The sequence below is a fragment of the Corvus moneduloides genome, chromosome 25 (genome assembly GCF_009650955.1).
Source record: "Corvus moneduloides isolate bCorMon1 chromosome 25, bCorMon1.pri, whole genome shotgun sequence".
Taxonomy (NCBI): Eukaryota; Metazoa; Chordata; class Aves; order Passeriformes; family Corvidae; genus Corvus; species Corvus moneduloides.
This window is the reverse complement of record NC_045500.1, coordinates 655,018-675,320: the sequence shown is the minus strand read 5'-3', so window position 1 is coordinate 675,320 and position 20,303 is coordinate 655,018. Positions and strand designations below refer to the sequence as shown.

The following is a 20,303-nucleotide window of genomic DNA, read 5'->3' as shown; positions in this document are numbered from 1 at the left end:
TACATCCAGCTAGCACGGCCCGTGCCAAAACCGAGCCACTAAATGCACTGAACTTTGTGTCATAAAACACGGAACAGTCCCAATAAATTCCTGCTTTGCTTTTCAAGGCTGCCGTGGTCGCGCTGCGGAGTTCGGGGCTGCGGAGCGGCTGATCCGCAGGTGAGCGGTGCCATCCTGTGGCAGCGGCACAGAAAACACCGCTGGATCCCTCGCATCCCCGATGCTCCCCAGCATCCCCGATGCTCCCCAGCATCCCTGTGATCCCCAGCATCCCTCTGATCCCCAGCACCCCTGATGCTCCCCAGAATCCCTGTGTTCCCAGCATCCCCGATGCTCCCCAGCATCCCCGTGATCCCCAGCATCCCTCTGATCCCCAGCATCCCTGTGATCCCCACCACCCCTGATGCTCCCCAGAATCCCTGTGTTCCCAGCATCCCCGATGCTCCCCAGCATCCCCGTGATCCCCAGCATCCCTCTGCTCCCCAGCATCCCCATGATCCCCAGCATCCCTGTGCTCCCCAGCATCCCTGTGCTCCCCAGCATCCCTGTGATCCCCAGTATCCCGACCTGCCTCCGTGCTGGGCTGTCACCACAGATTCACGTGGTGACTTTGCACAGCTGAGTTGGTATGTGGCTGCCCAGGAGAGCACGGGCTTAATGCTTTCTGTGCTTAAATTTGGCCAGCAGTGTGAAAAAGGAGACACAAAGTGAGCCTGTCTCATCCCAGCCTCCCCTTGCTTGTCTGCCTCCCCTGAGCAGGCAGAATTGATGTCTGCCTCATGCAGCAGTGAGTTTGTTCCAGTGCAGGTGTCCCCAGGCAGATGCTTCCACCACAGGAATGTCAGCTTGGCCTCAGGAAGTGTCTTTTGTGTGTATTCAAGCAGCCACGGAGAGAGCTTCAGCCTTCCTCACTCTTGTTCCAGTGATGCTGTCACGGGCTCAAATGGGATTTAGGGCCAGTGCTGGTGGCCTCAGAGGTTCCCCAGGCTGCAGCAAGAGGATTCACCAGAGGGTTCAGGAACTTGCAGTTTCCCTCTGTGCTTCCCCTTCTCTGCTCACATTCCTGGCCTGGTGCTGTGGTTTCTCCCTGCTCCTGTGGGGAGCAGGAGCTGGGCCAGCACCATGACTGTGGATCAAGGCAGGGGTGTTTTTAGGGGGAAAAAATGAGGGGGAAATCCCGGCTGCTCCCAGTGGAATTCCCAAGGGTGTGACCACCCCAGTTTGCCTGGGGAGCAGGAAGGGGATGGGACAGCTCAGCTTTTGTCAGGCTTTGCTCACTGCTGACTGGTTTGTGGGTGAGCAGCAGAGCTTCCAGGGAATTGTGTACAGGCAGGAGCTACCCAGGCATTCGCTGGGAGCCTGTGAGCAGTGTCTGCCACAATCCAGCAGTGCAAGCCAGTGGGAGCATCTGAGCAGTGTGCCAGGGGTTGTTTTAATTATTATTATTGTTATTATTATTATTTAGGGGTGTCTTTTCACCAGTTCCTCCCAGAGCATGTGTGCAGACAGACAGCAAACCAGCACATGTCAGTTTACCAAAAGCAGTTATTTTAATTCATGGCCCTTTCTCCAGCAGTCAGCAGGATGCCTTATTCATTTGCCAGCAGGAGGGTAAATCTATTTCAAAATGATTGAAATATTATGCACAGCTTGAATGAATGTTTAAAATAAATACAGTAGAAGAAACATGTTGTTTGTGAAATGAGAAGATAAATTAAGTTTAGTGCAGACACATTATTCCCAAGCCTGGCTGCTTGGCTTTCCCAGCAAAATCCTTTAGGCCTTAATCCAGCAGGAAGGGTCTGATTGCTCTCCTGAAGGGGCAGGACTTTCTCCTCAGACCTTCGCAGGGTTTGGCCCAGGCTGTGGCCTCCGCGGTGTGCCCCAGCCTGTGGCAAGGCCTAAGGCAGGACGGGAGGGAGAGGGGGCCTGCGAGGCTGGGGCAGAGCTGCACAAGCAAAGCCCTGCGGGGTGAGGAACCCGGCCTTTGTCTTCCAGTATCGGCTCTGTGGTTCCCTCCAGCCACTTCTGCTCAGCAAGATTAAATTTATTTTCATCCTCTTAACTGAACTTTCTTTTAATGGCAGCAGGGGTGACAGCCCCCAGAATAGCTTTCCTCTGGAGTCTGTCCTGAGTGGCCTGTCCCCGATAACCTCCTTCCCGGCCCGGCCTTTATCTGCCGGGTGACAAACAGCTCTCCCTGGACAGCCAGAGGAAATTCCACTCATTGTTGTGCTGCTGCTGGGCTCTGCCTCAGCTCTATCTGCTGCTGCTTCGGGGCTGCCAGGGCTTCCTGGGGTGACAACCAGCGGGAGGCTCACTCCGGGATTCCCACTCAGCTCCCAGTATGATCCTGCTCTAAGGGGGCTGATAGCTCAGCCATGGCCCTGTCAGCTTTGGATCCATCCCCTTGAATTTCCTCTGCTCCTGGATCCCCTCCAGTAACACCAAAATGTGCGAAAGGACACAGTCGCCCTTCCCCTGCTGCAGTTTCCTTGTGTTGCAGGTTCCAAGGCAGGTGTGGCTGTCAAGAGAGGGAACACCAGGCAGCCACCCCTGCCGGGGATCAGGAGCTGTGGTAGCACCTCGTACCTCTAGAAATGGAACAACACATCCTCGTGCTCATGCTGCAAACAGGGCAAAAGGTTCCACCGCTGGGTCGGGAAGAACGTTGAAGTTTAGGATTTTGAGATGGCTTTCTTCAAAACTACATTGTTTCAGGACCCCCTAGGCTTCGGAGGGTGTGCACCACCCCTTGGACAGGCACTGCAGAGCATTTGATTTCTTTTCCCCACCAGCACTAACATCCCAAACCAGTGCTCAAAGCAGGACTCTTCCCTGGCTCCTCATTGCACAGCTGGGTTTGACCTTCCGAGTGGGTTTCCCTTGTCCAGTGGGGACACTTTTCTGCTTCTATTAAAGGCATCTTCATGCGTCTCTTCTCCCAGGGGTAAGAGGTGTAGCTTGCAAGCCTTGAGCACTGACAGTGCCACTTTCTGGGGACATTACCCCCAGGGAACTGTACAGGAAGCCTCAGGAGGAAATGCAGCAGCAGCTCTGGAAGGATGGAGCAGCCTTTTGGTTCAGACCAGTCTGGGACTCTGGACACATCATTTCCCTTCCCTGCTGCCTCCGAGATTTCTGTGCATGGCCACTGATCTCTTGATGTTTGTTTTGGGGGACCAAAACTGTCCTTCCAAGCTGATAATCTGAGGGGCACTAAGGCTGAAGGTTCAGGTGCTGTGGTGACCGAGACTGTAAAATATTTTTCACACTTGGTTTGCAAGGTTGCAAAAGCAGCACAATTAAAATATCTGGCAGTATCTGTGAGTTACCTCAAAAGTCTCACTCCTGCTTCTCTATTCACAGTTCTGGCCCTAGTGCAGCCACTTTTGGTAGCTCTGATGTGTGATGAGAGCAGAACTTGGTGTGCTGACCTTTCCACCCAGAGGTGGAGAAGGGTGTGGCAGCGGTGCACTGAGGAAAGATTGACACAGCTGAGCATTGGCTTTAAAGTGCTTTAGTGACATAACTGTTCATAACGTTGTTCTCTGTACAATGTCAGTGGTTATGTCCCAGGTTACAGATGGCAAATTGGAGATGCAGAGTAAAGTGATTTGTTCTGACCCAAGAGAGGAGTTCACACCACACTGAGACTGAGACCTGAACACTCCTGGTTCCCAGAGTTTGATTTCCATACTCACACCATGCTCATTTGGAGCACAACTTTCTCTAGACATCATCTGACCTGCTGAGTTCTCCCCTTCTTTTAGAACCACTTAATCCAGCAGCTTGTAACACTATTTCCATTTTACCACAGCATTGAAAATTGATGAGCCAAGTTACATCACTGGGAAGAGCTCCCAAAAATTCTTTGGTCTGCCACTAGAACTCTCAGTAACAGAATGAACTGAGGGAAAAAAATTGCCTGCGAGGAAGTAGAAAGTAGAAATTCACTAAAAAAGTATTGAAACTTCTTGTTGCATTTGAAGCTTCAATGTCAAAAATCATCCCCAGAAAATGTTCAGCACGACTCAGCTCCCACCGAGCAGGACTTGTTTCCTGTAGGGATGCATGTTTGGCTGTGGGCAGATGAACAGTTTGGAACGAAATCTGAAGCCAAAATGTTGGTAGGAGGCTCCTGGGCCGTGTTTTTGTTTGAACAAGACCTTCGTGCTACAAAGGGGACGATAATCTCTGTTTGCATTGGGGATTTTTTGGAAGGATACATCCAGAGCTGGGAATTTCCTCTCTCCTCCCAGTGGAGCGCTTTCTGCCAGGTGTGAATGAATCAACGTGTTCTCCATCTCCCCACCTTTCTGGAGAGTGGTCTTCAAATGTTTCCCTATTCCCCAGCCAGGCAGCTCCTGGGGCAGTGAAGAGCTGAGGGCTGGGACAGTTGGGAATAAGCTGCCAAATTCCTCTTGGCCCAGAGTGGCTCTGCTTCTCCTTGGTTTTTCAGTTTTCCTTTCCATTTGGATCTTTTTCCCTGAAAGGAGTCAAAGGCTTTCAGAGGGGACAAGTCACATTTTGGAGTTGGAGATGCAGCAGCTTGGTCCAAGCTCTGTCTTCTCTATTTCCTAAACTTGTCCCATCCTCTACTGCTCTGTCCTGCAGCTGTACCAGCCCCAAAGAATGAGGGAAGGAATTGTTTCAGAACATTCAAAAGTGCCCAAGATGCAGAGCCAGAGTCTGTTTTCATAGAGGACTTCGACAGCCAGAAATAAACTTTTTTTTGAGGTTTTGGCTCCTAAGTCCCTTAGGTTTCTTTAGCTTTGCCTTCTGTCTCTCCTTTTCACGTTCTCATTCCAGCAGCTGTGTATCTTTACGTCCTAAAATTTCTTTCCACCTTTTCAGACTTTTTAACACCTTTGTATGCCCCTGGAAACTTCAGTGAGTTGGACATTCCAACATAGCAGCTTCATTAAATGTCCCATAGATATAAAAATATAAATTCTATGAAATATAAGTAGTGTAGTTAAATAGTGATCACTGGTATGCTGCTCCTCTTTGATTGGAGGCTTTTGAGAAAACAAATGCTGGGTTAGAGCAAACCCAGACCTGTGTTCCTGTTTTGTTTTACTGAGTTATTTATTAATTCTCAAGACTGAATTCTCTCTGAAAACTCAGTCCCACAAATACCTGGCACTACATTTTTGTGTCGCTGGTTTCACTGACTTCAGACAAGACAAAGCCAGGATTGTCATAACCTTTCTTCTCTTTGGCTTTGGCTTCCTTCTCGTTGGTGAGACAGAAGGCACAGTGGGGAGTGTCCACGGCCACTGTCTTGCTGAAGTTCTGGAAGTCCACTCTGTATTTCCCTTCTTTGGTCTTGGACACCATGGGAGCGAAGCGGTACCCCCAGAGCACCTCCTCAGGGATATAGGATGTCCTCACCTGGCAGGTGGCACTGGTGGCCTCCACGGTGCCATCCAAAAACACCACCAGCTCAAAGTCCTGCTGCAGGAGAGTTTCTGCTGCCATGTGGAAGAAGGGGCTGTTCTTGTCTATGATGTGGTAAATGGTGAGTGGCGAGATGAAGAAGAGATTCTCGTTGCCAGCATCCACCACGAATTCGATGTTGACCTGGTCCAGGATGATGGTCTCCCCCTCGGGGGTGATGGTGGTCTTCAACAGCTTCCCATAGATGTGGCTCCCAATCAGCAGGCTCTTCCGGAGGTTGGCCACGCGGATCAGGAGGCACAGCTTCCCCCCGCGCTTGCTGATGACGGCGTTCTTGCTGAACGTAATGGTCTTGGCCCGGTTTTTGGACCTGGAGATCTTGGCCAGAATGGCCCCACACATGAAGGAATTGATGATGACTCCCAGGATGGACTGGAAGATGAGCAGGAAGATGGCAGTGGCACACTGCTCTGTGACACACCTGAAGCCGTAGCCTATGGTCACCTGGGTCTCCAGGGAGAAGAGGAAGGCTGAGGTGAGGCCATTGATGTTCTCCACACAGGGGGTGTGGTTGATGGAGGGGTTGAACTCAGGCAGGTCTTTGTGGATGTAGGCCACGACGTACCAGAGCAGCCCGAACAGGAACCAGCTGCCCAGGAAGGCCGAGATGAAGATGGTCATCTTGTACCTCCACCTGAGGTCCAGGATGGTTGTCCATATGTCGATCAAGAAGACAAATCTGGACTGTTCCACGTTGCCAAACTCGATGTTGCACCTCCCATCCTTGGAGACGAGCCTGGCCCGGCGCCGGCTGCGCTCCCGGAGGTGGCTGGTGAAGCGTTCCCGGAGGTAGCTGAACATCCCCGCTGCTCACAGGGCTCTGCAGAGCAAAAACAATGAGCAGTGGGGTTTAACCTGGACCTGCAGGCCAGGGGGAAACTCTGACACAGCTCAAGACACTTGTTCAGGACAAAGTTATACAATTTGCATATTTTCCTGCAGCTGCTGGGGAAGAGTTCCAGTAAGCTGATGAGGAAACCCAGAGTTCCTTGCCTAAGGAGCATTCCAGCAAAAAACAATCATTTTGGCTTGCTCAATAAACTCCGAGTCAGTCAAGTGTTAATATTGTCCTGTGCTCAGTTGTGTAAGTGAAGCCTGGAGCAGCAGTAACTCCATCGTGGGCATGGGTGGGGAAAATGCTGAGTTTGGAGACCTTTCTGGCTTTTAGGAGATGAAACCTGGCCTGTTGATGCAGTTTTGTGTGTATCTCAGCATTGGGAGACCCTGGATGAGACGTGGATAGGAAATTTAGGGACAAAGGGGAGCAGATGCAGAAGGCATAATTAAGCCAGATCCACAGTTATTTTTAGCATGGTTAGAGATGGGGCTTGGAGGTGTGAAATTCAGACCCTGGAATCACACAAGCATCTCAAATAGGATTATTAGGTGAGAACAAAAGAAAAGATTAAACTCCAGCAGGAGGATTTGGGTGTTAGCTCACCACAAAGGCGATGCTAAGACTAAGAATGGATTTCTGAACCTGATCCTTTAAAGGAAATTGTAGCTCGGTGTCCCTCTTGTTTTGTCCTTTATGACTGGCCATGTTAACAAGAGACCCAGGAAATAAGAGTCATTGATGGAGAAAATGCTACAGATGTGTTCAGACTGGAATTTGGATCAACCTACATTTGAAAAATTTCCAGCCTTGGAGTTACTCAGACACACAGGTGTGGGGAGAGGCTGATGCTCTGCAGAGTCAGACACTGCCTGGGATATTCATGGACCATCCCAGGGCCTGATTTTGGCCCAAAACTTAGGAGTGTTCTTAAAAATAATTTATTTGAGTTTATCACCAAGCATAAAACGTGTTTGGTTGCCAGGAAGGATGTTGGATCAGTGCGCACTGAGCCCCCCTGGACCCATGTGTGCCTCTTTATTCAGCTTCTGTTGAACAAAATCCTTCTGAGTGGCTGAATGAGCTGTGTGCTGTGGTCACACGTCCTGGGGCAAAATGCTTCCAAAGTGAGAACTTGAGGGGAAAATATTCCCAGTGCTGACTCACACAGGGGTGTTCTGAGCCTGCTGGGTCTCCGAGGAGGAGAATCCCCAGCCACACAGGGCAAGGGTTTGGGATTCCTGCAGCTGCCATTTTCCTTTGGGAAAACCCTGAGGGCACCTTGAATCAGGAGATGCTGAGGGCTTTGTGCTTCTGTTGTTTCTTTACCTTCCCAATAGGAAGGGACAGTAAAACAAGCCTTAGGAGTGACTTTTTTAGAGCAAGCTAAAGATGCTACACCCCTTATCTCAAACCCTGCCTCCTATCACCAGCCCACCCGGGCTTCCTTTTGGACAGCAGCAAAAGGCTTGGGCTCAAATTGGTGGCAAGTGGACTGCCCAAATTTTGCTTGATTTCACGTGCTTAAGTATCTGTGGCAAGAGCTGTTCACCTCCCCTAAGCTCCAGTTTCATATATCCAAAATGGGGATACCTCGAGTGATGCGTCAGACACTGGTGGGAGTTCAGTGGGAAATGTGTCTCATTTAACTGCAGCCACTTAAACACTGGAGAAGTGTCAGTGCCAGCTGTACAGCCGACACAGGAAAGGACCAAGTGCCCCCTCTGAGGGTCCCCTTGCCACCACAACAGTTTTATGAAGTCAAGAACTGCTGTTTGGCAACGTCCCTTTACCCTGTGATTTTAACTTGGAGAAGCTGCCTGACGTCTCAGCTGGCTAAACCAGAAATCCTCCCATCACACCCAGCTGCAGGCACAGAAAACACCTTCACATGTGTTAATCAGCAGCAAAGAGAAAATATTGTGGAGAGAATGAAGAGAAAATTATCAAGGATGGAGTCTAAGTGCAAATTAATAGCATTTTGTAAAGCCAGAAGTAATTCTATTATTCAATGTCCTTGTTACTATCAGCAGCCCTAAGAGTAAACTTATTTCTGTGTCTCACACAGCTGCCTTCTTTCTGAACTTGGACTGGATCACCTTCCTCCCCTGCTCAATCAAATTAGCGTGAAAGAAATGAAGGTCACTTTGTACTGTACCTTTTCACCCTTCTGCTGCTGAGTTTATTGGTTGCAAATGGAGCTGGCAGAGGTTAAACTTTAAGCCCACATTTGAGGACAGGGGAATGAGGTCACACTTTCCTGAACAATTCTCAAGTTTTATTTTCCTGATGCACTTTTAATATGTCCGTGTTAATGCATAGTTTGAGCAGAAATAAAGCATTCCTGTGTAACACACTATTCCAAGAAGTTTTCCAGGGTTTCAGCTTATTGTGCAAAACCACCCAACTTCAGCTGGCCCCAGTGTTCCTTCTGTCCTTTTCTGCTAGAATTTGGCTTTACCAGAATGGCAGGGTGAAATTCTGGGATGCCTCACCTTGTGCATCGTGAGCTGCACGTGCACTCCTTAGGCAGAGAGGGGCTCCTAACCTCAGGGAACAGGTGTGAAGGGGAGAAATCTGCAGGATCTCTGGTTTCTGATCTGCCTGTGTCCTCACATCAGGGGTCGTGATAAATCACCCTCACAGTTCTGATCCAGCCTCCACGGGAAACTTTCCAGAATTTGAGTGGGGATCTGGACACACAATTGAACAGATAACAACCACAGAATAGCTGAGAACAAGATGATCAGCCTGGATCCTTGAAAACAGGTCCCCAGCTCCAGCATTCTTCTCCTGCCTCTTTAAATCATCCACAGCCCCTTCCAAGGCTCCCTTACAAGCCCTGCTTAAGCTACCCCTGAGCAGATCAAAGAGGCAGAAGAATTACACCCCTCTTCAGGCCGAATGACAAAGGAATTCTCCTTTCAACAAATCCCTTGCCCCCACACACAGCTGAAATGTGTTGATTTGCTTCAGCAGGAGAAAAATTCTCTCCTGGATAAGCGTGTTGTGAGTATATCAGCGACTGTCTGGAGGAGATTATATAAAGCAAGTTATATAATACAGCAATTAAAGCCCTTTTAATTCAAATCAGCAGAGGTGCCCGACTACATCCTAGCTAATGTTTACCAGGATGTGTTTCCTGTTGGGCCCACATAAACAGGGCACTTCTGTCTGTCTGGAGCAGGGAATTCTGTGCTGTGGGACTTGGGGATGGTGCTGCTGTCCCAGGCAGTGCTTATAGAGGGTGCACTGCTCCTGTTCCTACACAACACAAACTCCATCAATAAACATGACCTGGTGAGGTTAGCTGTGAAAACAAGGAGTTCCCACTTCCCTGGCCCAGTCTTGTATTTCCCAGTGATCATCAGAGTAAGCAGAAACTTTCAGATTTCCATTCTCAGCTTCCCAAGTACTCCAGCAGTGCCTCCATCCCAAATATCTGAGAGCTGTTAGCCGTGTTTCTGCCTGTTCTCTGCAGCCCTGCAGGTGGGTGACACCAATCCTTGCAGTTCCTGAGCAGCTGCAGTTCTCTGCTCCCTCAGGAACGTTACTGGGTGCTTCTCCTTGCTCTTACTTCCTTGCAACTGGTTTGGTTTGAAAAATTTGGATGTGGGGGATAACGACATTTAATCATTCCTCGGGTAAGTTTTATCCAGGGAAATGGCTTTAATCCCAGCCACGTGCAGCCCTTGAGGAGACCAGAGGGGGAAGGGAGGGGAAGGTGCTGAATGTTTGATAGGGGCCTGACAAGAACAAGACTCCATCTCCTGCTCTTTCGCTGGAGTTCTGGTGTCTCCCTCCCTCGCTGGCAGCAGTGGGAGCGGGAGCCAAGCTGGCAGAACGGGATCATTAGGGGGAGACAGAGCAGCTCCCGGAGCCCGCAGCCTGCGCTAGAAATACATCTTTGTTAGGGATTCAGAGGAAGTTCTAAGCAGCTTAGGTAGAAGAAAGGGGATACAGAGTTAAAGGATTTTTTTTTCCAGTCCTGTTCAGTTCTCTGCAAAACTCAGATCTTCTTTCGGTCCTTTCTGTGTTTTTCTTTCTGTTGAACTTTCTCTGAACAAAGTATGTGAAATATCCAATTCCTAATACCTTATCAAATCCTTTTTTATTAGAAAAGCAAACTCTAACACTCAGTCTCATGGTGAATTATCTGCTGGCTGCTTTACTACCGAGCCCTGTGGGGAGAGGAGCTCATTTACCCTCTGCCAACTGCCCTGGGCAGAGCAGGAGTGAGCCCGTTGGGATGGGATGGAGAGCAGGAATGGGCCCGTTGGGATGGGATGGAGAGGTGGAATGGGCCCATTGGGATGGGATGGAGAGCAGGAATGGGCCTGTTGGGATGGGATGGAGAGGTGGAATGGGCCCATTGGGATGGGATGGAGAGCAGGAATGGGCCTGTTGGGATGGGATGGAGAGCAGGAATGGGCCTGTTGGGATGGGATGGAGAGGTGGAATGGGCCCGTTGGGATGGGATGGAGAGGTGGAATGGGCCCGTTGGGATGGGATGCAGCAGGAAATGGCCTGTTGGGCTGGGATAGCAGTTGCACCATTCTGTCTTGTTGCCTATGTCAAAATCAGAATCAAGGACTGTCATAGAGAGCCCAATCAATTGGGAGTGGAGGAAAAAACAAAGTCCCTAAAGCAGCCAGTTGGCCTTGGGGTCTGTCTGGAAAGAACCTGATTTGAACCATCCTCTGAGCATCCTCCTGAGAGACACATCTGCCAAGGGACCAGACCTGCTGGGCCTGGCAAGGTTCCTTCTTGGCCCTGGCAATGCCACCATGGAATATTTATCCCTGGCAGCAGCTTGGAGTGCTGAGCACTGTGGCTGTGCCTCCAGAGTGCCGCCTGAAATGCCAGTTCCATGTGGGAAATGTGATCCTTCCATCCGGCTCAGTGCTAAGCTGGAGTCTTGTCACAGCTCCAGCCCAAGTGACTGCATTTGCCTAAAGTCCAAGTGGAATTTCAAGTGGATCCCCCAAAGGATCTTATCCCCTGCCTTGCGCTCTCTCCTGCTGAACAGAATTACCGTGAGGTGCCCGAGCTGCCCTTTTGCACGCAGGAGGGGCAGAGGGATCCCTGCCTGCCTGCCTGCCTGGGGGCTGGGCAGCAGTCCATAATATGCACTGGGAAAATGGAATATCCTTGGAACAGGTGTCTCCCACCCCAGGTGTGAGCACCGAATGAAGAAATCCCTGAAATGCCTCCTCAGATGGAGGGAAGGAGGGAGGATTGATCCTCCTATCTCGGACCTGGATGAAGCAGGACTGGCCCAGCCCAGCCCAGCCCAGCAGGGACATCACCAGGACATGCACTGTCCCCTCCCTTCCCTTCCTCATGTCCTGACTTTTAGGCACAGAACCATGTCAGCTCTGACATTTATGGGATGTAGGGACTCTACAGGAGCAGTTGGCTGCTCGAGGAACTCAGTCACCTCAGAAGTGCTGCCCTGCCCTGCCCTGCCAGGGGGTTCTGCCCCTCTGCCTTAAATTAGATCTTCTCCTTGTGCTTTGTCCCTGTTTTTTGGGTTTGGCACCTGAGCAGCTCCAGTGTGACTCGAGTGCCCCTCGGAGCCTCCTTTCAATCATATTTCTGTGATAACAGACAGTCACTAATCCCACCCAGGAATGCTGTGCCCTGTACACATGGTTTGAAAAGAGGGGCTGCAGTTCCCCCCACACAGCTGAGGGGAAGAAATAATTCCCTCCTGGGAATAAATGAAAGAACAGGCACTGCAGCACTGGGGATGCAAGCAAATCCTGTTTTCCAAAAGCTTAGGAGCGTTTGGGGTCCTCAAAGGTTAAAATACTTACCTCAGATGTATAAATAAAGGATTTACAGCAATAAAGACATTACTGTCATTGTTAGCAATTAATAATTCTGTAATTAGTGCTGCACAGAAATTAATCCAGGGCTGGAGGGGGGGGGGTGTTTAAAGGCTTCAGCTGACTGAGAGCAAAGGACACATCCCCAACACAAACACCAGGAAGGGTTTGGTAGAGGAACAGAAGCAGCATTTCCTCCTGTCCTGGCCCATGGTCCCTCCGGGAATGTGGCACTTGGAAACACCTCTGGCTGCACAAAACCCAACAGTCACTTCACAGGCACCAAAGAAAACATCATTATTGGATATTTTTGCAGTGCCAGGTTAATTCCACGGCTGGACTGAAGCTGCCACTGCACCTTCTGCTGGGACAGAGAATTCCCAGGCACCAGCTCAGGGTGCAGCTGCACTGGGGCGTTGCCTCTGGAGACAGAGAACCGGGAGCTGAGCTGGCTTTCCAGCGGGATTTCTCAACAGAATTAATTTCTATTTTCAGACAAATAGGTTTCCACTGAAAATCTTCAGTTTTTAGTAGGAAATGGCTGTCTGGGAGAAATGACTTGTCAAGCAAATTATATCTTTTGGGATTTTTAATTTGGCCAAAAAAACCCTCCCCAAATAATCCTCATTGTAGTAGAGTTGTGTGTGATGTGTTGTGGCTGCATGAGGAAAAAACATCGGGATTTAACTCCCCACCAGTGTTGTACTGGATTTGTGTTCTGCTTTAAGAGAATTGATATTGATGGGCTCAGAAGCCTTGAACATAAAGCTTTTTGCTTTTAGCTGAAATTTTGCATGGAGAAAGGCGGGGTTTGTGTGGTTACTTCTGCTCTGTGCTGCCAGACAAAGGCACTGCCCTGCAAGGATGAGAAGGGCAGATGGAAATGGGTTCTCACCTGGGCGTGTGGGATTGATCTGAATGCAATGAAACCTCAGCAGTGAGAGCTGGAAGGCAAATGCTGCATAAACACCCCTGAAAAGCCACAGGGGAAATGGGCAGAGTCATGTGAGCCAATTCTGCACATTCCCCGTTCTGGTGTTCTTTGCTGAGCATTTAAGGGGTTGAATCATTAACTCCCATTTGGTTTCTCCAGGCTGGCAATGTCAAGTGTCAGTCACCAGTTGCTGCAGGAGCCCAAAGACAGCTGGTTCTGGGCTTGGGGACACAGCAGGGGACAGACTTTGCCAAGGCAAAGCCACCTGTGGGCACTGGCAGGTCTAACCCTGCTTTGCTGTCAGGGTACCTCAGCACCCAGCAATGCTCTGCCAGATAAAAGCCTCTGCTCCTTTCTCTCCAAAGTGCTGGTGAATTTAAGCTGATATTTCTGTGGCACTGCCCCAGACAGGCCCCAGCTCTGGGCTGGGGGCAGAGAACTCAGCCCTGGCGAACTCAGTGGGTTGGGAAAGAGTTCTCCTCACTCACTGCACAGGAGGAGCGTTGCAGCTGCTCCATCCGGGCTCTGCACAAGGACAAAAACACAACAGCAAATGTTGCTGTGTCATACAGGCTCCCCACAGTCATTCAGAGAGCAGCCAATTCCAGCTCTGGGGCAGAGACATGGTAAAGGGGCACTCAGAACACACCCAAGAGCCTGGCTGGCCCTGCCATGGCCAAACTGCATCCTTAGGGGCAGGATATGATGTGCTCTTGGGATACTCCCTGTGTGCGAGCCTGAGGAGCATGAGGGAAAGGCAAATAAACCCCTGCCTGCAGGGGACTGCAGCAGGAAGAGCTGCTCTGTGTTTTTAGGATACAGACCCCAAAAGGATGCTGGTAGCCCCCCACCCTGGGGATCAAGCTCTGCTGCCATCTCTCCCCTGCACACAGAGCCAGGGAAAACCCCAGTCAGCAGCTCGGGAATATTTCCATGGAATGTGAAGAGCACTGTCCTCACCTTAAGCTGTAATTCCAGCAGCCCAGCCCTTGGTGCTTATCAAGGTGACTTTGGTTTCTAAACTGGCCAAACTCCCCCTGTGCTGTGCTGGTTTGGTGCCAATAACCCAACCAGAGCAGAGAGCTCTGTCACACTGCTCTGGATAAGCCAGACTCAAACCCTGCTTTGCCAGGTTTCCATTGGGAATGCCAGCCCCCAAGCACTTCCCAGACAGCAGGATTGGCAGAGGAAAGACTTGGGGATGTACAGGATGATGTGATAGGTGGTAGCTGCACTCCCCAGCCCCCCGAGGTGGTTCATGTGAGGATTCACTGGCCTGGAAACAGCAGCTGTTGAGCTGGGGCCCTGACTCTGTGGGCTCAGGTGTTTCCATTGCTCTCTAACTCCTGGTCCCTGTCTGCAAAGGAAATAAGAATCATTTCTCTACTTTACATGCAACTGTAGGCTATTTTAAGGCTGAGGCTGGGGTTTCACCAGGTGTTTTTTACTGCACAGCACCCTCTGCCCTGCCCTGTTAGAGTACTACAGTTGCTTCAGTAGTAACTGCAGCCATCCCTGGGCACAGCTGTCAGGGATTTTGAGGCCTTTCAGGAGCACGGGTGTGCTATAAATAGAATTTATTGCTCCTTTTTTCACGAAGAAGGCAGTGCTTTCACACTTTATCCCTTTCTTCAGGTAAACACAGAACAAAGTGAGGAAGGCTTTCTCTCAAGATCAAAGTGTGTGTAGAGCTCTTCCCTTGGATCATTTGCATCACTGAACTGTGAGTGAGGCATTTTCCTGTCTCACCTGCCAGGGATTAAAGGCTGCACTGCAGCCTGAGTTCTGTGCACCTCATCATTTAGCACCTCATCCCCTTCCTTTAATAACAGTACTCTCATAGTAAATCCCACAAATACGTAGTTTACAGAGGGCTTTTCTACCCTTAGTTCTTCTGCTACTGTTCTGTCTGTGCCTGGCTCTGCTGTTGCTTGGATTTGGCTTTGTTTTGCAATCAAGTTATCCTTGTTTCCTGAATTTCTGTACGTAGGATCACAGTTTCTCTTGGACAGGAACATTAACAGACCCTTTGCCTCATGATCATGTGCTGAGTTCCTCTGGATGTGTCCTGCCTCTCATCCAGGAGTTCCCAGCAGATGTGTTGAAAGGAACATCATTCCAGACTCACTCTCCATTAACAGACGTTTTGGACTTCAGCTTTTGAACTCGCTTTTTACCTCAGAAGTGTAAAGGCTCTCCCTTTATCTATGGCCAAAGTCAGGTGGGCTACAGTGGCACCACAGGGAATGGGAGAATGCAACCTCTTCATTCTCACTGTACATCCAGAGAGCAAAGAAACCTCTGGTGACCTCACAGAACTGCTCAAAAGGGAAAGGATTTGTCACATTCCTGAGCAGATGCACTTTTCCTTTGGATAATACAGGTTTCTGCCCTATGAATTCCTTTCAGTGTCTGCCTGCGTGTCGAGCTGAGCTAACACTGAAGCACATCAGCCTCCACCTGTCGATTTTCCCTGCTCTCCTTTTGCTCCCGCTCTCCTGAGGTGCAGCAGCTCCCTGGCAGGCTGGGACCTGCTGCTGCACCTTGAATCAGCCCAGGCTGCACAGTCACAGATCAGACCAGTGGCTGGCAAGGTTCCTGTCCATCACAAGTGCTCCAGACTGGGGCTGGCGGGTTTTGTCCTGCCCCTAGTTCCTGACACCTGATTCCCATGATTTTCAACAACCTCTTGTCCCATTCCAGTCTCATCTCGGTGATTTCCATCCCTCAGCTCTCCCTGGCTGCTGCCCCAAGGTGTGGATAACAGCCCTAATTCCAGGGATGCACAGCACAGCCTGCAGCCCTTGCCATGGCCTTTAGACTCAGCTTGGCAACCCAAGATTTGGGCTGTGAAAAGCCCAACTTCAGACACTCCCAGCTGAACTCAGAGCTGCTAAAGGCATTTTGTGCTCTTCCCTACAAGGTCTGATGAAGCAGATTTTGTCCATCTGAATTAGAGTCTGCTTGTGCCCAGCAGATTGGTTAAAATGTTCCTGGATTTATTACAATTTAATGCCATGAAAGCTAAACAAATTTCAGGAACAATTTTGAGGATCAGATCTCAGCAGGCAGCTATTTGCCTAATGTCCTACTTTTTTACACATCTCCTGCAGGAAGCAAATAGTTTTTAGCTACACGGGAACCTGATTATTCCCTGAAATACTGGCACTGAAAATTGCCCCTTTTCAGGCCATTTCCTGCTGTCAAGGCATGCTCAGCACCCTTGGAAGGCGCAGGGGAGCACAAGCTGCAGCTCTAAAGGCAGGAAGGCTCTGCTTTGCCTGGGATATGCAATATTTCACCAGCAGGGCTTTTTCTATCCCAATCCTCCAGTTACTTTTGTGCTCCTAATTATTTCTATGAGTGTAATTGACTTGCAAGACATTCTTGGCTTGCAGAGTGCAGGGAGTGAATTATTGACCTGTCACAAGGGTCATTGATGTGAGGAGACGTCAGAACAAACTGGGTGCAAAGCAGCTACTTTGCATTCCTAATAGCAGATGTAAGCCATTAATAACTGTGCTGCCTGCTGCACTCAGAGCCTGCACAATTCGGGTTTGACATGCACATGGCTGAGTTCATCCTCAGTGTAATTTGAAATTCACTGGGCACGGACTTCATCTCCTTCTGCTGCTTGAAAATCTCTCCCGCGCCGAGATGTGCTATGCTAATTCCAGAGTTTATGGCTGACTTGAGATGTTACATTTGAAAAATCAAATCCAATTAAATCAACTTATTACCAAGGTCAGAGACCAGCATTCAGTACATTCATTCCTTGCTATTTCACAGCAAGGAGTAAACTTAGGGAGCAGATTCTGTCTCAACCCAGAACCAAATGAATCTGTCCTAATCAAATGGCTTTTGGCCGCAGGACCTAGGAAGTACAGTCAAGTGATAAAGCAAACCTCAGAGTCCAAATACCTGAGCTGAATTCCCAACTTTCCACATTTTTTTTGTGTACTGTTGGACAAATATTCTCCTCTTTGTACCTGTTTCCCCATCTGCCCATAAGATGGAAGAGGAGCTCAGGGGCTGGCTGGATAAATTCAATGACTGCAAAGTTTTGAGACCTCTTGAGTTCAGAGCTGTGGACTGGCAACAGCATCAGCTTGCTGTAGTCAGAGCTGGAACGGAGCTCAGATTTTAGGAGAGTCTCAGCAAGAGATGCCCAGTTGCTGTATCGGCAGGCACCTGTTCATTATCAGAAGAGTTCTGCGTGTATAATATCTCAATATTCTCAGCAAGGAGTGGAACAGAGGGAACATGCAATGGCTTTTGGAGGGGGACAAATATAAAGCTGATTTGCAGATCCTTTTGCAAATGAAAGTCTTAAGTTTAGGTTGATGATGAGCTCCCACACTGCGCAAGGCTTTGTGTTTAAATTACACCCTCACCAAGTGCCCAGGGGCTCTTTCTGCCTCTTGTTGTTCAGCACCTACCGCAGTTCCTGCAGGAGCTCCTTGTTCCAGACAGAACCAGACGAAAAGTGAGAGTGATGTTGACTTCTTGGATGCCCTTTATATATATCCCACTGTTTCATTCCCAGGGGAAAACAGCTTAACCTTCCCAGGCATCTCACATCCTCCCCATTCATTTAGGAGCTTAAATCTTGATGGAATTTTCTATGGTGGTGATTTGTTCCAGCAACCTGAGGAAATTCACTCAAGTGGCTCACTTCCTCCCAGTTCTCAGAAAATGGCATCTCAAAGTGAATTGCTTCAAACTTCCCTGGATCGCCAGCTACACAAGCAGTTCTAGGTACCAAGATTCCTATTTTAAGTTCCTGCTTCTGTTAAGTGCCTAAGTTGAAACTGGGACTAAATTACTTCCAGAAGTGAAGCTCTGACCTCAGCCATTAATGAGCTTTTAAAAATCTTGTATCAGTTTTGCCTCTTCATGTAGGATTCAATTATGCAGCAAACCTCAGGATGTTATTTGAGCTTTCCAGAGTCCTACTAAAGTGGTGTAAAACCCATGAAGGATTTACTCTCACCTCACTTTACCTCTTCAAATGTTTGAAGAGCCCAGGCAGCTCATTTAAGAGAGGCACCAGAGCTGCAGTTTATATTTGAGGGCTGAAGGAGCAGTTCCTCAAGGCGTCTCCTCTCACCCCGGGTGACAAGATTAGACACAACCCCCAAATTTAAACGAAAAGGGAAGTGAGATGGACTCCTCTCGATATTAACAAACATCCACACACAGGGTGGCCATTCAGGTCACAGCAGCTCTGCCCTGTGATGCACATGTCACTGTGTAACTGCTTGTTTTCCCTTTGGGATGGGCATTCCAAGGGCTTCCAGCAGTACCTGGCTGCTTGTTACCCGTTCTGGGCTCCTCTGGCACATTTCTGCCCACAGCACAGGAGGTGGTTGGGAGAGTTTATGGAAGTCTGAACCAAGCTAAATTCCCTTCCCTTTCTCATGGAATGCTGCAGAGGCAGCAGATTCCCACATCCCAGCCCTGCATGGTGAAAGCAAGAAGGGAACAAACCCTTACCTGAGTGAGGCTCAGCAGGGAGGCTGTGCCCTCATCGGTCCCGCACTGCTCAGAGCTCCTGCTCTGGGACAGGGCTCCTGAAGATCTCTGGGGGCACCCAGAGCACTGGAACTGAGCTCTAAAGCTCCTTTTCTCTGTGGGCAGGCTGAGCTGCAGCACAGGCAGGGCGTGTGGTGCTGGAGCAGCTTTGGGATTGCGTGCCCAGGGAACACACAGCGGGCACTCCTGGGGCAACCTGGCTGGGAAGGTGAAGTTCCATTCCCGTGTCAAACTGCCCTCATTCCCACTGCAATCCAGAGATTTAGGGATGTGCCTTGGTCACAGGGGGCTGAGGTGAGCTGCTGCTAAGAGCTGAACCCAGAACAGCCCTCTGGAGCTCTGAACTCCTCCTGGGAAGTGCCTTTCCCACCAACACCCCTGCCAGAACCCCCCAGTTCCCTGGGATGTGCTGCTCACCAGTGCTGGGGTAGGTCCACGGGACTTCTGCCAGAGAGGTGAATTCCCAGAGCTGCACTCTTACATTTCTCCTGGAACAGTCAAGGACAAACAACAGATCTGGATGGAGCTGGAACCCAGCAAGGATCCCATGGCAGGAAATGAGGCATGAGGGCCTCTTTCCCCCAGCTGTCTCCCCACCTCCCACCGCCGTCTCCTTCACACCCAAACACAAATCCATGATTAAGGCTTAGTGCCCTTTGCCCTCATCCGTCCCCACTCCACACATCTCTCCCACTAAGCAGGGCTGTGTTTCCAGGTCTCCACACGCTCTCCCCTCGCTGTCTCCTTGCCAGCTTTGGTTCTGTCTGGAATTAAGGACCTCCTGCAGGAGCTGCAGGAGATGCTGAGCAGTAAAAGGCACAAAGAGCTGGACAATTAATTTAAGTACTCAAAGAGCTCATCCCTAGAGTTCCATGCCCTCTGCATCCACCTCCAGCATCCAGCTCCTCACTCATGTGCTCTGTGCTGCCCTGCCCAGCTCCCCTGCACTCTGCCAAGCAAAGCCTGGTGGGATCCAGCAGCCCCAGCTGTGGTCAGGGATCCAGAGCCAAAGGCTCTGTCCCTGTCTCAGCATCACTGCCCTGTGAGAAGCTCTTACACTGCACCTTACGGGGCTTTGGGGACAGAGTTTAACACAAGAGTGGCAGCTCTCAGATCAGCACCTACGGACAAAGGCTGTGGCATAGGAAATACAGGCCAAGTACGAATGGCCCCTTGCTCCTTCGTGATCATTCAAACCATTACCTGGTTATTTTTGTAATTCTATAATGGAGATTTTCCCCCTCTTGTGCACTGAAGTTGCATGATGCAGAAAATTGGTTCGTTTAAGTAAGAGCTCTTATGGTGTCTTTCACCAAATGTTCTCTGAGAACATTACTAATAATTCATTAAAGCAGCACTGTCAGCTGGAACACTTTTAATTACCATTTTCTGACAAGTCAACCCTTAAGTGGTATGCCCTGATTTTTAAATTTATTACTAACACATATGCAGATTTTTCTCTTTCCCTGCTGATGTTTATAGGGGTTGAGAAAAGCAATTGACTGTAAGATTAAGGAAGTGAACCATGCACTACACGTTGTCATGCCCAAAATGGAAGAGAATTTAAGGGTGGTTACTTTTTTTAACTTCAGAAGTTCTGAGAATCTTGTTCCTGGAGCTCTGAGCATCTCCTGCAGCTGAGCTGGGGCAACTTCTGCTCTGAGCTGTTGGTTCTGGGTAACTGAAACACCTCCCAGTTCAGGTA

General features: G+C 49.7%; 1 protein-coding gene across 1 annotated transcript; it reads right to left on the bottom strand.

The window, feature by feature from the left end:
- Positions 1–1,527: 1,527 nt before the first annotated feature.
- KCNJ1 (potassium inwardly rectifying channel subfamily J member 1) lies at positions 1,528–18,674 on the bottom strand. Its single transcript, XM_032134011.1, has 2 exons — positions 18,560–18,674; positions 1,528–6,283 (listed from the first exon to the last, which is right to left on the bottom strand). The coding sequence occupies exon 2, from the start codon at positions 6,262–6,264 to the stop codon at positions 5,149–5,151; it is 1,116 nt and encodes a 371-aa protein (XP_031989902.1). The 5' UTR covers positions 6,265–6,283; positions 18,560–18,674; the 3' UTR covers positions 1,528–5,148.
- Between the last annotated feature and the right edge of the window lie 1,629 nt (positions 18,675–20,303).

Excerpts from the sequence above, each read along its gene's own strand:
- KCNJ1 (XM_032134011.1), bottom strand. The coding sequence starts at position 6,264 with ATGTTCAGCTACCTCCGGGAACGCTTCACCAGCCACCTCCGGGAGCGC.